Source organism: Botryllus schlosseri, chromosome 5 (genome assembly GCF_051294905.1).
Source record: "Botryllus schlosseri isolate E-star chromosome 5, Bs_hap1, whole genome shotgun sequence".
Taxonomy (NCBI): domain Eukaryota; kingdom Metazoa; phylum Chordata; class Ascidiacea; order Stolidobranchia; family Styelidae; genus Botryllus; species Botryllus schlosseri.
In genome coordinates, this window is record NC_137240.1 from 11458106 (window position 1) to 11473874 (window position 15769).

At 39.8% G+C, this 15769-nt stretch overlaps 1 protein-coding gene across 4 annotated transcripts in view; it reads left to right on the top strand.

Annotated features, from left to right (window-relative positions):
* LOC145439716 (uncharacterized) overlaps positions 1-15769 on the top strand; it is a 33362-nt gene that overhangs the window by 5466 nt on the left and 12127 nt on the right. For 2 of the 4 annotated variants that reach the window (XM_080317281.1, XM_080317278.1), the window contains exons 7-25: positions 587-643; positions 3039-3133; positions 3425-3538; positions 3947-4134; positions 4447-4675; positions 5321-5394; positions 5461-5635; positions 7233-7314; positions 7768-7840; positions 8905-9200; positions 10171-10294; positions 10393-10589; positions 11012-11155; positions 12418-12490; positions 12545-12696; positions 13978-14174; positions 14233-14395; positions 15317-15449; positions 15507-15659. In XM_080317281.1, the coding sequence (XP_080173407.1) occupies positions 587-643; positions 3039-3133; positions 3425-3538; positions 3947-4134; positions 4447-4675; positions 5321-5394; positions 5461-5635; positions 7233-7314; positions 7768-7840; positions 8905-9200; positions 10171-10294; positions 10393-10589; positions 11012-11155; positions 12418-12490; positions 12545-12696; positions 13978-14174; positions 14233-14395; positions 15317-15449; positions 15507-15659 (2719 nt within the window). The remainder of the gene's footprint in view (positions 1-586; positions 644-3038; positions 3134-3424; positions 3539-3946; positions 4135-4446; positions 4676-5320; positions 5395-5460; positions 5636-7232; positions 7315-7767; positions 7841-8904; positions 9201-10170; positions 10295-10392; positions 10590-11011; positions 11156-12417; positions 12491-12544; positions 12697-13977; positions 14175-14232; positions 14396-15316; positions 15450-15506; positions 15660-15769) is intronic. The other 2 variants (XM_080317279.1, XM_080317280.1) reach the window with 2 other exon arrangements.

The following is a 15769-nucleotide window of genomic DNA, read 5'->3' on the forward strand; positions in this document are numbered from 1 at the left end:
GATAGAAGACTTTTGACCCATGTCCTGGTGGTGTTCGAGAACAAGCAAATTGTTTTGCTGCGATTGCGAGATGTAAGGTTTGACAGACAGGGAATAAATACGGGACAGACCGGGAATAAATATGAATATATTATTCAAATGTATCATGAAATTCTGTACTCCAAAGCGTCTCCTAATTGATTTGGTTGAACACTCTGTCTCTATTATTATTAATTATTGCATGCAAGTTCATAATAAACCTTATGAATTGTTGAAAATATATGTCATGTCCAATTGTCCATCTAGCCAGAGGTAATTATTTACACTTCATAATTCAGTCAAATATAATGACTTTATAAGAAATAAGACTATCCGATTTTCATCACTGCACTCAAGTATGGGTATTTGATTTGATGCACTACCAATTTGTCCCAAGGGATCCAGTGTGGATTACAAATGGTAGCAGTGATGCCGATAAGAATGTCTTGCATCGTCATGAGACTTTTAATTCCAACGCCTAGATATATATGTTCTGAGACTCAAACTATCCAGCACATTTATGAATGGTAATATAAGATATTTGAATGTAATAATATCATAATATTAGATCTAGCAGAGAATTGAAGACAACAAAAGGATTGAATGGTACCAGTTTGAATTTAAGGTGAGGCATCTACATTCATCATTCATTTATTACTGTATCCAATGATGATTCACCAAAACTATGAGACACGATAATAAATAAGCATGGTCAATATCAAAGTCGTGTAAACGTATGTCTGCGGGTGTCTCATCCACCTTTACCCTGGAATTTCGAGTTGTTATTTACACCCATAACCCCATTTAACTGTATAACTTATTTTCTACCACCCCATCTATTCCATAATGAGAGATAGTTGACTTGGTTTGGAGTTCTATCTTCATTTGGACGTGGTTTTGTTATAATAAAGTTACTGTAAACTGTAAATTGTAACAAATTGTTGCTGGAACATTACCGTATAATGCAGTGGTTCCCAAAGTGGGCGCCAGCGCCCCCCTGGGGGCGCTCGTGGACGTGAAGGGGGCGCTGGCGGTGAAATGGGCGATTGGGGGGCGCTGGCTACAAAATTGGGCGGCAGGGGGGCGCTGAGAGCAAATGACCGCGTTGTACGCTTAGAAGGCAACTGCTCCGTAGTAATGAAACGGTTGATGAATAAAGCAGCTAAATATGCAGTAAACATGCAAAATCGATTCACTCAAGGCAATTTAGGGTCGTCCGTCTCTGTCAGCTTTACCGGAAAAGTCCATTGTTACCTGACAATGTTGATCCGGCCATCAATGGACTAATTTAGCAGTCGTCAGAATCCCTAGAAAGCGTGGTTCGTTGTATGCTATGAGAGCTACTTGAGCAGTTGTTGCTCACTACAAGGTGTGATGACTTTTTGATAGAAACTGCCTTGTGTGATTTTAATCTCTGATTCAAACGATTGTGAATTATACACAGTGCTGCGACCGAGGCCTTCGACACGACGTTCTGGTTGCGAGAAGCGACATCATTTCTAGGCCTGCTTGACGGGCATATTCTCTAAAATTATCGAGTAGAATATTTCCGTTCTTACTAATAATGAAACCTGCTAAAGACGTAAATGGCCCTGTCCGGATTCAGTGATAAGCCCGTGATATTTAACCGAAAGTTTGCAAGACCTGAACTGTTCCCATTACTATCAAGCTCGCATGAGCTACTGGCCCAGCTCGAATACCCGATTTTAACAGAGAAGCATAAATCAATCATCTTAAAAAACTGCACAAGGATAGGGTGGGTTGATTCGGGGATATATTCCAATTAAAAATTCCTTACCGGATTATCAATTCATTCTGTAAAGTTACCGAGCATGAATTGATTCAGGAGCTGATTACATTGTTATGTAGTTGAGCCTATAGGTAGAACAATTTTGAGTTCGAACTGAAGTTCAATATCTCGAATCAATCGTCCTGGATACACAATTAAATCAAATAAAAATACTCTCACTGGAGTCGGGTGACATTTTTTGTCGTTGTCCTTCCCCGTTCATATTGATAGAACGCGTCTTCAATACCGTGACAAGGTTTCTGACTCACGGCAGAAACCGACTTGACAGTACGGTACGTGGAGACTGGAGGTTTCAGATTGAGATTGCTCTTATCAAATTTCTAACCCAGTATGACGAGGATGTTTATAATAATAAACCATCTTGATCCGCCTCGTTATTAGCTGAAATAAATCCAAAACAACATTAATTTGATTTAGGGGGTCGGGGGGCGCTGGCACTTTTTTCGTTGTCCAGGGGGGCGGTGGCTCAAAAAAGTTTGGGAGACACTGGTATAATGTCTTGAGGCATCTTTGGTTTGTTATGTTATATATATTCATACATTACACACACGTACAAGTCCTACATGTTTGGGTGTCTGATTTCAAAGACCACTCCAAGGCGTTTCGCTGCCTTCATACCTTTTCATTGTGTCGTAGTCGTGCTGTATTTTGAAATAATCAAAATTCTTAAAAATTAGGCTTACCATACGTCCTCTTTTAAGAGGATTTGTCCTCTTTTTTGACTTTTTTGAAAGTGTCCTCGGAGGACGCCCTTTTGTCCTCTTTTTTGAGATTTTGTCCTCTTTTTTGAAAATTTAGGTCATATTTAGAGGAAATCGCGAGTGATATGCCGCAAATTAGCGCAGAAGTGAAGCTCCGGCGGGTATTTCGGAGGGAAAAGGGGTGATTTCAGCTCTGAGCGAAAAAAAGACCTTTTTTTTTTTTTTTTTTTTTTAGTCATCCACCAAGTGATGACCTTTTTTTTTAGTCATCCGATCATGAAGCGGGTGAAATTTACCTGTTTTTGAGAATTCTTCTCCAGTTTTGCTTGTCTGAAATTTCTGAAAAAGTGTCCTCTTTTTTCATTTCCGAAATATGGTAAGCCTATTAAAAATATTGAACAACAACATTTAACTTCCTTCATATATAGCTTTGTAATGTATTAAAAAACTAGAAATCTACGATCGAACGATGGAATGCTTGAGATATATTTCTTATTTTTGCATTGCAGTACCATCAAAGACATTGAAGAACCTAGAATTTCACAGATACTCTCTCCAAATCTGCTAGAAAGCAAGCCTCAAGATTCTCAAGTAGAGACAGCCGGTTTGGTTTTGCAAATTTCTTTTTTCTATGCCATGCCACTATTGAATTGGTTCTAACAAGATTAAATTGAATGATGAATTACTTATAATCATGAAATGGGATGATTATGTGAAACTGACATCAACTTATATTTGGGAATCATTGGATCAAAATCAGTGATTTAGTGGTAACACAAAATCTGACAAGTTTTCCAATGTGTTGCGATAAGTTCCTGCATCCTGTTAGTGAATCCGACACCATGATTTAAAATTCAAGATGATAGATTGTTGTGTATTTCAATGATTTGTGCAGATAACGAAAAGATATCGGATGGAAGAAATGTGTCTGAAAAATTGGATGACATTATTGAGAGACTTGTTGAATTCAGCAATGAAGAAACAGTTCTCGTATCAAGTCTTGCTATTGGTATGAATTGGAATTGCGATATTCATTTCAGCTGAAATATTTATCATAGGTGTAAAAAAGCACGGATGGACTTTGAATGATGGGTTCATATCGGGACCATTTATCACACTATTGGTCTGCTTTAAACAGATGAAAATTGAAACATAAACCAAATACATAAATAACTTGCACAGATTTGTCAGACAGGCCATGAGTTGAAACTTGCTCCTGGTTTTGACCGCAACTTGTCTATATTACCCAATAACAATTACCAAAGATAATATCTCAGGCTTACTGTCAGCTACTGACTTGATACTAGGATGTCTTGATATGATAAACCTTATTATGCCTGTAGAAATGGATGGATAGAGTTTGAAATAAAATCTGTACATGCAGTATAACAGGACGGTTCATTATGTGTCATTGCAGACAAAAACTGCCGCGAAAACCTTGACCGCGACTATGGAACAACAAACGCGATGGTTGATGAAATCCTGCTCAGTAAAAAAGATGGCTCGTCGGCAATGACGCAGCAGAAAAGCGAAAGTTTGACTGATTTTGACGTCACAGACATAGACAAGGCTTACCAAAAACCGAAATTTGTACTGGGACTTGAGGTATGGTTGTTGCACACCGGCTGATTCCAGTTTCCCAACTATCGGCCTTTGTAAAATTCTATGTTGGTTTTTTGCACTTCGATTGGAATTCACCAACCAAGATCGACTGTAATCAGATTCAGCTGTTACGTCCATTTGATTTAAATAAATTTGATCATAGATAAAATTGGATTTGGTACTGTGTGTCACTTCCTGGGAGATTACTAATATGCTGAAGAATGCTTTTTAAATAGATTACAATATTGGAAATCCCGTCCATACAATGCACATTTGCGGTAATGTACAAGATACAATTAGCGTTCATGTTAACAGGATGCTGAAATTGGTTCTGGCAATGAGGTGTATCTAAACGTGTCGGTGACAGGATATCCGCCACCCAAACTGTACTGGTTCAAAGATGGTTTTCCGCTGAATATCGACAAAGCCGGAATGGCTATCGATAAGTTATTTCACATAGAAGCAACTTATTCGTGTGTGGCAAGGAATATTGCGGGAGAGGCGATAACTTCGGCAACCATACAATCGTCAGGCCCAAATGAAGGTGAGCGCAGGCCAACGCAGGGCCTACGATAAGTCATTGTAGGTCCCGGCCAACCTCTATGGAGTTTCGGTTGATTACTTTCTTGAGATGACATTTTGGAATACAGAACATCCAATTTCAACTAGTACAGTAGGCCTATATACCGTGTGTTACAAAAAAAGTAGGCCGTCAATTTCGATTGCCTGTCTCAGGAATTTTATGTCACGTAGAAGCTGGTATTATGGACTTTGTTGTTTACAAAATTCACAAAGTACAAATGCTTTCAGAACCTGATATGAAAGATATCGATAGACTAGCATCGATTTCATCAGTGGAATAATCGTGGCAGTCCTGGAGTATTGCATTGTGATCCCTCGAAAAAGCTCCCTAATTGCATTTCTTCTCGGCACTATCAGACATTACCCCTTTTCATGAAGATAGCTCTCAAACTAGTTCTCATAATAGTTGTTTAAATGATAATAAGGTCCGGTTGTCACAAACCACTTTTGCAAGCTACTAACTTTTCATTCCTACTTCTACTCATCTCTGAAATGAACTGTGCATAAACTGACACGTAAACGGGTATGGTACATGGTAATAAGAGCAGCTGAAGCACGGCCTTGTCAAGGCAGTTACATCACAATAAGAACAATTTCTTTGTCAAAGATTCAACTCCAGTTGAAGCAGTTGTGACTACATTGAGCAACACAGAAGCTCCATCTCAAATTCCCTGTCAAGAGGTTAGCAGGGTGCCTGGTATGCGAGAAAAAAATTGCAATCCCTAATTTTCTGCTCTTGCCGCGAAGAAGGTGTCGTCGAGGTCGCTCGTTGATTATTTGCGGTCGAAGGCGGAAGAGATGGAGGAGCGCGTCACCACAAGAGAAATCTTTCCTTCCAAGCTGGCTGGATCTGTAATTAGTTTGGTGAGCGTTTCCACGGCAAACTTTGAAACGGCCGAAGAAGACCTTTGGTCGTCTGACGGTAATTGCTTATGCATTTTGGTTAAGCTGGAAGCTATGAATGTTTTGAGAATTTTTATTACGAGTAGCATTATTCGTTGCAGAAGAACCACCATAATTCTAGTTAGCAGTAATCTGTAATCTTACCATCATTGACTCTACTGTCAGCAGTGCCCTCATGTCATCCTGGCATGGTTTGTAGACGGAATAAATGGAGGGGTCATCAGAAATGAAGTGGTGTTCATGTAACATAAAGGCCGATAATTTCTCTACTATCATGTGAGAGATCGTTGCACTTGATTAGTTCCAGAAGGCGTTGACCCGTTGCATTTAAACCTGCTCGGCGATGATTGACATCTGCGATTCGGTTTTTTGTTGTTGTACAGGTCAGGCACACTGTGGACATACTACCGTATTATGATCAGTGATGGGCGGATAGTGATTTCTGAGAATCCGAATCCATCCGACAGCTCAAAGCTCTGAGGAGCAATCCTTCCGAATACGAACTGTCTCATCCAAATACCCATGCAAATCTGAAAAATCTTGTCCACAATCCAGAGAATCCGAACAGAACAAACATTCCGAAGAGTCCCAATGGTGCAGCGGAGCTACATACATTTAGGGCCTAGAGTTGGCCGGTTTATATTTGCTTGGACCTTTGACAGAACAACTTAATAGTGCCATCAGTCCTATAACAAGGGGTACACTGTCCGTTTTGGTTGTCGAGCTGGCGATTTTTTTCTTTCGAATTGAAGTTAAAAGCCACGTCACGTCTGGTCAAAATTATCCAGAAACAAAGTAACAACTAGCCGAAAATATTCGAAACTAATTCTGTAATATGGTTATGATGCCTGTCTAATGTGTTCATGGTACAATGTCTTGTCGAATGAAACCTTCTCGGAACCATGGTAGTATGGTATTTGTAAAGGTAGGTCAAAACAGTTGAAAGTAGCACGAGTTTTGACTGCCGTGATAGCTGCAGAAGAATGTGCGCGTGATGATGCTACTCGAAGGTGGTGTGTGCATCCGATTTTGCAACGCCGGCCTATACTGGATACGTGAAGCAGCTCAATAATTTAGTACTACATCGCAGTAATTCGTTTCGCAATGTTTCGCCAGAAAGTCCGTCCGCCAAACGGCTTGAGCAAAAGTGACGCTATCCAAGTCTCGACACTGGTTTATATATGGATACGCATGAGCGCATCTCCCACTTCTCTCATCGCCGGCGATGTCGCCGAGTTAATTGACACTGTCAAATAACATCGGCGGCGATCCGGCCGATGGCAGCAATGATAAAACAAACACTAACGCTCCGCCGACATCGCCTCGTCTGATACAGCCTTAACGATTTCGAATTTTTCATGATAGGAGGTATATTATTCTCATCTACGTTCTGTCATCGGGTGTAGCTTTTTGGTCATCAAATAGGTCAGATGGGAATAATGCCATGATTAGGCAGAAGTGGTGACCCTTTTGGGTGTCCTAACTTATGCAGGTCACATTTGGGGGTCTGCGCAGCCACTCAAAAATATTTAGGGGTCCATGCTGAAAAAAATTGGAAATTCCAGTAATATTGTGTATCTGGTTTCATATTTCAACTCGCCCAAAATAAAATTCAGCGCAATGGGACGATGATTACACAACTGTTGAAGAAGGCTCTGAGTCGGCGGACTGCTATTTTTCGTCAGAGCTGCTAACAAGGTCAGTATGCCGCTATGTGTATACTCAGGAATCCTCGGCGACTTTAACATGAGCAATAGTCTTGGAATGTTAGTGCTGCTATCGTAATTGATTAATTTGTAATTTTGCTGCAATTTAGGCTTATTGTATATCACTGATTGTGCTCAATAAGCCTGTATGGTAATTGCACCATCCCAATGCACAATATTATTTATGAGATCGGAATGTAGGCAAGTGCGTAACTGATATTCGAATTTACGGCCGCTATCAATATGAAATGTTAATAATCCACCCAAATCCGCGGACAAATCAGTAATGAAATGAAATTTTAGAAATTTATCAGAAAAAAATATAGCACAAAAGGTGATGTCTTGCCATATTGAATTCATCGTATTAATATCAGAGTTTATTCAGAAAGTTTTGTTTGTTGAGCTACAATTTCATGATTTTAAATTTGTGACATCTCATTTATAGTTTTGCCCGCGAAGATAAAAGTACAAGGTCTTCGTCAAGACTAACCGTTGCTCGTGATCAAAGTTTGTCTCATGTAAGTATAAATTAATATCACAAATATTTGGGTACTTGAAAAGGGTTTGGGTTATGATCGAGATTATTCTAGATGTTTGATTTTGTTGATTCTGGTTACTAAATGTACGTTATCAAGTACATTTTGCGGAACCTGCATGGCGTAGTATAAATTGTGCATGCGTAAACGTACAAATTGGCTGTAAAGTGTACAGCAGAAATTCCCAACCGCGGCTCCGAGGTAGCCTTTTTGCGACTCTGATTGACCTCTAAATATACCACAAAAATATTATAGTTGTTGCTTGTTTCTATGAATAGTTATGGTCAATTTCTGTATATGAATGCTTAAATGAGGGATATTAGTTATGTCTAAAGCCGCCCAAGACCGATTCTGGAAACCGGGAAAGAGAATTCTTGCAGACTAGCATCAAACGCATGGATGAATACCCGTCAGACAAGGATATATCTTGAGTTCTGCTGGTCATAGACCTTTATATATCGTCTCTGTGGAGAGTAAATTCCGACACAATTTTACTAACATCAAAATAACGGCTCACAGTCAAGTACAAATTGCAATAAGCCCAATATTTCTCAGCGTATAATCCCCCGCAAACTTGTGCATTAAGTACAGGAATGTATGATGGGCTATCACATAACGACATATTAGTATATTGTAATAATGATATGCATTTTCAGTTTATTTTAATGTATAGCACTCGTCAATCTGCGACTATCAATGCTAAAATACCCGGTATAGAATCTATAGAAGTCTACGTGCATGCTTTTGAAGTAGCTGGATGGTGAGATCCAGAGGTAGGCTTAGCTACCTTGAAATTTTTTTAGCCTACTCGAGTGTTTCATTCAACATACTCTTAAGTTTGAAATGCGGCTCCGACATCCGAAAAGGTTGGGAATCACTGGTGTACAGTGTACGACTGTATATGGTCGGACATTCATGGGGGTGCTCTTAATTTGAACTCTACATCAGTACTTATTTGATATTGATTCTAGTTTGGTCCCAGTTGTAGTAAATGATTTGGTACTTGTCTGCATCGTAAACTACAGCAGCAACTCTTCTTTTGGCAGGAAAGATCATTCGAACTGGATGACAGAAGTGGAAATGTCACTCCGGTGCCTTCTAAATTGCAAAGGTCAACATCAACGGCAGAGATGATACTGCCTAAATTTCTCGTTCCTCCAAAAGATCTCCATTTTGCTGTTGGTGGCGAGTGGGAGATAATCTGTTATGTTACTGGTGACCCGTCTCCAATAATGTCATGGTATCATAACGGGGTAAAGGTTGCTCAAGGTACGCAGTTTCTCAGCAGCGATTCTGAAAGGTTTCGAATATCTACCGAAGTATCTTCCGACGGTGATCTCAAGTATGTGTCAAGCAAGTGCATCTTGCCATAACTATTTGTGTGAATTGAGCACATTACGATGTTGAATTCATTTCTGTCATAAAGATGCGTCTTATCCGTATCCATTGTATCTGTCCTTTTTTGAATTTTAATTATGCTTACAAATACCGCAATCACACTTATCCCCAGAAATATTGAAGCATCTTGCCTATCTCGTTATAGCTTTTCGTTTTAACTTTGCAATTTTCAATATATTTTAGAGCGATTCATGCTTGTGGATGTAGGTTACATATGCTACAGAAAAGTTCCTGATAAAAATTGGTATAATATTATAGTCAATTAAATTCGGAATGGCATGATTCAAACATGTGCTATGAAAATAGGCAAAACAAATCAGTAATCATCTTTGTTGCATGTTTTTAACAGAGAGTGAAGTGCGGTTGAGTGTTATATTATTGTCACAATGTTCTTTAAACTCACATGAAAGTATCATATTTATTTCTTGATTTCGAGAACTTTTGAAGGGATTTGCACCCTAGTTTTGTCCAATCTATCCATGATTGTTTACAATATTAAATAAATACAAACTAATGCCCACTGTTTGTAATCAGAATGTAATAGCAATCACGTGGTTTGCGGTCTCGCTGTAGAGACCATGATGAGGAAAGCTGAAATCTCCTTAAATCCTTCTATATCATGAAAGCATCATCAACAACAACTCAATTCTGTCACCATTTGTTGGATTGCCACAGTGGATCAGTGCTCAGTTATCTGCGCAAGGATTTGGCTGAAGTTCTAAGTCGATTGCCTTTGCTGCTACAACCATTCCTAATTATCCGGGCTAGGGGCCCACGGCACTGAATTTACACTCCAATTATTGTGTTCTCAAGCATGACCCCATATGTAACCATAACCACTCAAAAGCATCCAATCCCAACCTCTCGTAACTGTGTTGAAATATGACGGAAATCCAACTTTATGTCAATTTCAGCTCGACAAAATATACATTCATCGCAAAAGAGAGTAAAACTAATGACGCGGGAGAATATTCAGTGTCTGCATCAAACCAAATCGGTACAGTAACAGTGGCATGCGTGGCCACGATAGCCTCAGAGGTAAATGTACAGTTTTGAACGTTATCGGGTTCTTTACTTATACCATATGTTCTTCTATGTGTAAAGTATTGCATGTTATTCTCAATACTTTTCCGTAGGACGCAGCGAACGAAAGCGGTGAATTTTCTGAACCGTCGTTCATCGGTAGCATCTCTGATGTCAACGGCACCGAAGGAAAAAGCGGAAGTGCGGTATTTTATATTAAAGGGCAGCCCGAGCCTGATGTGACTGTGATGCATAACAATGAAGAAATCTCTGGCAGCAAATACTTTCTGGACAAATCCGATGATGGGAGGTATGTTGATGTTTTATGTGGGAGATAAAAGTATTTCACGTAATGCCTCCAGCCTACAACCCATTCAAAAAGTGGTGACGAACCTTGGTGTGGCCTTGTTGACACATCCCATATCATTTGCATTGCCTATCCTATTTTATGTTATATTCTGTTACTCTTCATTCTGTGTGCACTCCTCTTATTTACATGTCTGCAGGCCAAGGTTGGAATTTCATTGTCAATCTAGTCGTTTTGACTCTTTCCTGTCTCTTAATTGTATTGCAATTTCGTGATGTTTTGAAATGATGAATTAGCTGAACCATGTATGATCCTCAGATTTGAATGTTGTAGTTTGAATGTTTCATCATCATTCAGTTGACCATAGCGATGGCAACTGTTTTGCAGACTGCTTTGTGAAACCCTTTTGTTATTTCCCGCAACAGGTACACTTTCACCATCTCAAATCTGCAATTGGATGACGAAGGCCAGGTGTTGGTCTGTGCGATGAATGTAATTGGATATTGTGAAAGGGCGTTTGAGATATTCGTTGACGATTCTTGCGATGGAACTGCTGGCAGTGCTGCAAGGTTTATAACGGGTTGTTATATATAGGTTTTGGCGCCGAATTACTGTATAATGAAATTAATTGAAGCCATTTCACCAATCAATCTTGTTGATTTTTGGTAGGCCTATTTTAACAGAGCAATTATTGAAGCTCTGTATTGATGTACTTTCTCCGAGCCTTGGCGCTGTGTGAGCAACCTTTGTAGTGATTACTTCTTCATATAGTGTCTATAGCCCAGGGGCGGGCAACTTCTCCAGTCGGCGGGCCGGATATAGGAAAATTAAGAACTTGGCGGGCCTGATTGCTGTACATCATTCGACCATTTATCGACATATACAAGGAATAAATCGTATTTAATGAGAGTATTTTAATGACAGCAATGTCACTGCAAAGCCATATCTCGCCAATTATGCTCAAGACAATGTGGATTTGAGAACAGCTTTGTCATACAGGCGCCACCATGTCTGCTACTCTCTGATCAATCAACATGCGGTGCAATCCTTAATTAAGATTTCAAGGTGTTCGATAAGCCCGGTACCCCAAATTTACCAAGATATGAAGTCATTAGGGTTTAGTAGGTGACGAGATAGCGGGGTTGTTCAACTGTGTGGCCTATTTTATCTCGATATTGAATTTATGCGGCCCGCGGCTCCTACGAAATTTGAAAGTGGCCCAAACCCGTGTTGAGTTGGCGACCCCTGGCATGAGCGGTGTCTTACAGAAGCCCAGAAGTGTGCCGTGCTACAAGTCGACGGTTACGGAATCAAAAATAAGAAATATCTACCATTGTAGACGACAAAGACCATGATTACCACAAATGACATTAGAGCTGAGATCATCGTAAATGCCGATAATGCAATAAGTCTTGTCGCTTCGACGAACTCACGCGTATAAGCTCCGCCCTCTCTCGGTGCGTATACATGTGTATAATGACATACGCAGTCACTAAAATTTGACGTATGTAAGCAAGTAGTGGGGAATCTCGGAAGACTGGGGCTGCAGGCCAAATTATCATGTAAGACGGAAAACTGTCCGCGGGCTGGACAAAATCCCGCGGGCCGTATGTTGCCCACCCCTGCTATAGCCTATGCAGTGTTTGTGTGGAGATTTGCAATCATGATACATAAATACTTTACTTTGTCATATCTGATAAGCTCTTCGTTACTGTCTTTGCACCTATGCATAAAATCATGCGCCAGTGGTCAATACGAGTATTCAATCTATGTATCGACTTGATTTGGTGCCAGATTTAACCTAGCCATAATTATTGCATTCACAATTCAGGGACTTCTTCGGCGAAGACAGCGTGGAAGACGTATTTCTAAACTCATCCATCAGCGAGCATTTGGCTTTGCAGGTATAGAAGTTTTCCAGAGAAGTAGCGGGTTTATATTCCAATACAATTGATTAGCAAAGTCCGCCGCGCTTTGACGAAATTGCTGAGGACGTGACCGCTTCGTTGGGGGCAAACGTCGCCTTTACTGTTGCCGTTTATGGATGGCCTACTCCTGACATCGCATGGAAAAGGAATGGCGAGAATCTTTGCATTGGCGAAAGAATTAGGTATTCAGAGTATTGAGCGTTGGTCTTGGTACAAAAGTAAAAGTAATGTTAATTTCTACTCAATTACAATCAGAAGTAGTGAATTGCAAGATCTGTCAAAACTACTTTGAGAGTAAGTAGAAAACAGGGCTCGACTCGACTCGTGTCACGATTTTCTGATGACTCAACTTGACTCGAGTCAATTTCCCAAAACACGGTCCACAGACCAAGTCATAGGACTCGAGAGTCAGATGACCAAGACCGACCTTTCATAGTAATTTCAAAGAATAGTAAAGTAACCACACTATTGGGATTTCGTCTATTGCTACTGGTATTCGAAAAGGAGACCAGTTTATTATATATGCGAACCATTCGATATCACCAATCAAAGTTGTAAAAAGTGGGTTTATCAAGACTTTACCTGGAAATTGAGCAGTCAACACAAGGACTTGGACTCGGACTCGAGTCATCATACCATGACTCGGTGGTGAATTGAAAATGGCACGACTTGACTCGAGTCAAGCCGTAAAAGTGTGACTGAATTGTGACTCGGGGCCTTGCGACTTGGTTACAACCCTGGTAGAAAATGAAGGCCTAAAAAGTATTTCAGTAAATTGTTTCCATAAGTAGATTTAGATTTTAGAGGTTCATTGGGGTTGGGTACGTTCTGGATTGCAAGGTACATCTTTATGACTAACGCAAAATGACTAATGACCCTAACAATATGTGCAATTTTACAAAATAAATTATCCCCGTTGTGACAATTTCGCTCCGAAAAATGCAAAGTTATCCCTAAACAACTTTCTACTCTAAGCCTACTACCATGTCATAAAAGAGAAGTGGTTTCTGCACGTGGGATTTTTCAAACTGGAAAGTAGTTATAAAAACTTGACGAAATATCGAATCCTGTATCGTTGAAATACAATATTTCCTCGAAAAGTTAACCAGTTTGTATTGTAGTTATTCATTTTTGCATTAGCGGTAAAGACGCAACTTGCTATTTCAAACGTAACCCTTTCTAAAAGTATGCCAGGTGTCAATCAACCAAATCTGCTTTTTATAACTACTTACTCTAATACAATCCTAACCTTTCATTTGTCACTTCCGCTTGAATAATTATTCAAATTATTCACTTATAAGTTTTGAAACATCTTGAAATTCACTGCTAATGACTACAATTGAGTAGAATTGTGTGGCCTTACTACTACTTCTATTTGAGTAGCAATGCTGACCACCTTTGCTATTCATTGCACTCTATTTCGATGAAATGCATCACTGATATATGAACTTGACCATTGTCAGAATGGAATCGGCTGATTACGGTGTCCACACTTTACACATTTCCAACTTGAATCAGTCGGACTACGGGATATATTGCTGCATTGCTAAGAACACCGCTGGCGAAATTAGCTGCAAAGCTGAATTGGCAGCAACAAATGTAAATTCCGATAATTCTTCTTCTAAAAATACGAAACTCATGAACGAACGTCGTTTCACAGGTGAGTAGTGAGTGTATAGATAGTTTTCATGAACTTATCTCTCGATTGTGCGTTCCAGACCACTACCGAATGTACGATGTTATTGGCAGTGGTGCATTTTCCCAAGTTCGCTTGGCGAAATCGATTCAAAACCAAACTACTGAGTATGCCGCTAAATATATTTACTGCAGGAATGCCGTGGAAAGAAAACATTCAATGGAAGAAATCGATATCTTGAAAAGGTTGTTCATTATTTTTCCCAGTGGCAGTTCCCAATTTTAAAATGCATTGCAGCAGAGTTGTCATGACTCGACTCGAGCCACGACTTTCTGATGACTCGACTTGACTCGAGTCATTTTCTCAATCTGTGTATTGACTCGACTTGGACTCGAGTCATTGCGCATGACTCGAACCAAGTCATATGGCTCGAGACTTAGACGGCCAAGACCGCCATTTCATAGTAATTTCGTAGAATAGTTAAGTAACCACGCTATTAGGATTTCGTCTATCGGTACTGGTACTTTGGTACTTGAAATTGCGACCAGAAACTGCTAAAAGTGGGGAAAATCAATGCGAATCATTCGATATCACCAAACAGAGTTATAAAAAGTGGGTTAACAAGACTTTAACTGGAAACTGAGCAGTCAACACAATGTCGTGGACTCGGACTCGAGTCATAATACCATGACTCAGACTCGACCCTCTGCTCGCTGACTTGGACTCGGACTTGACTCGGCGGTGATTCAAAATGACTCGACTCGACTCGAGTCAAAACTGTAAAAGGGAAATTGACTTGTGACTCGGAACCTCGTGAGTCGTGACTTGGTTGCAACCCTGCATTGCAGTATATATAATATATATACATTTACATACATCGATACATTTAATGTTTGAACATCAGCTTGGCTATGTCTGTGGTGCTTGGCCACCATTTCGAATAGTTGGTCATAAGAGCAATGTAAATTAAGACAGATCGATCGGCTACCATAATTGTTCACTGAATGGCCACACTTTGTTGGTTAAAAAATGATCTCTGTCTCCTGTTCATAAAATAACGATCAACTTGAACCAGAGGATAGCTTACAAACAGTTACCATAAAATGCTGCAAAATATAGTCTAGTGATTATTAAAATTATAATTTATATTTTTATATCTACATCAGATTGTTCCATCTGAATGTTATCGCCTACGAGGATCATTTTGTTGCGAAAAAGTATTTGATCCTAGTCACAGAGCACGCCGATATGGAATGGTTTGATTTCTTAATAGAAGAACCATGTTCGAGTGAATTTGAGGTGATTGCACGTGTTTTAATCTCCGTCAGCAGTAATAATGACTAGACAATTTTCCAGATTGCGATGCAGGTCAGAGAGATATGTGCCGGGTTGGGATATCTGCACGCTCACGGCATTGTACACCTGAACATCAAACCGGAAAACATAATGGTAGCAAAGAGTGCCAAGCAGACGAAAATCATCGATTTTGGGAGTGCGAAGGAGATTACTGTAAGTCCGGCATGATACAGTTGTTGCTTTTTAAAACATATTCTATAATTTTACTGCAACCCTTACATGCATAGATTGCTTTAATTTGTGAACCATCCAGGAATATATTA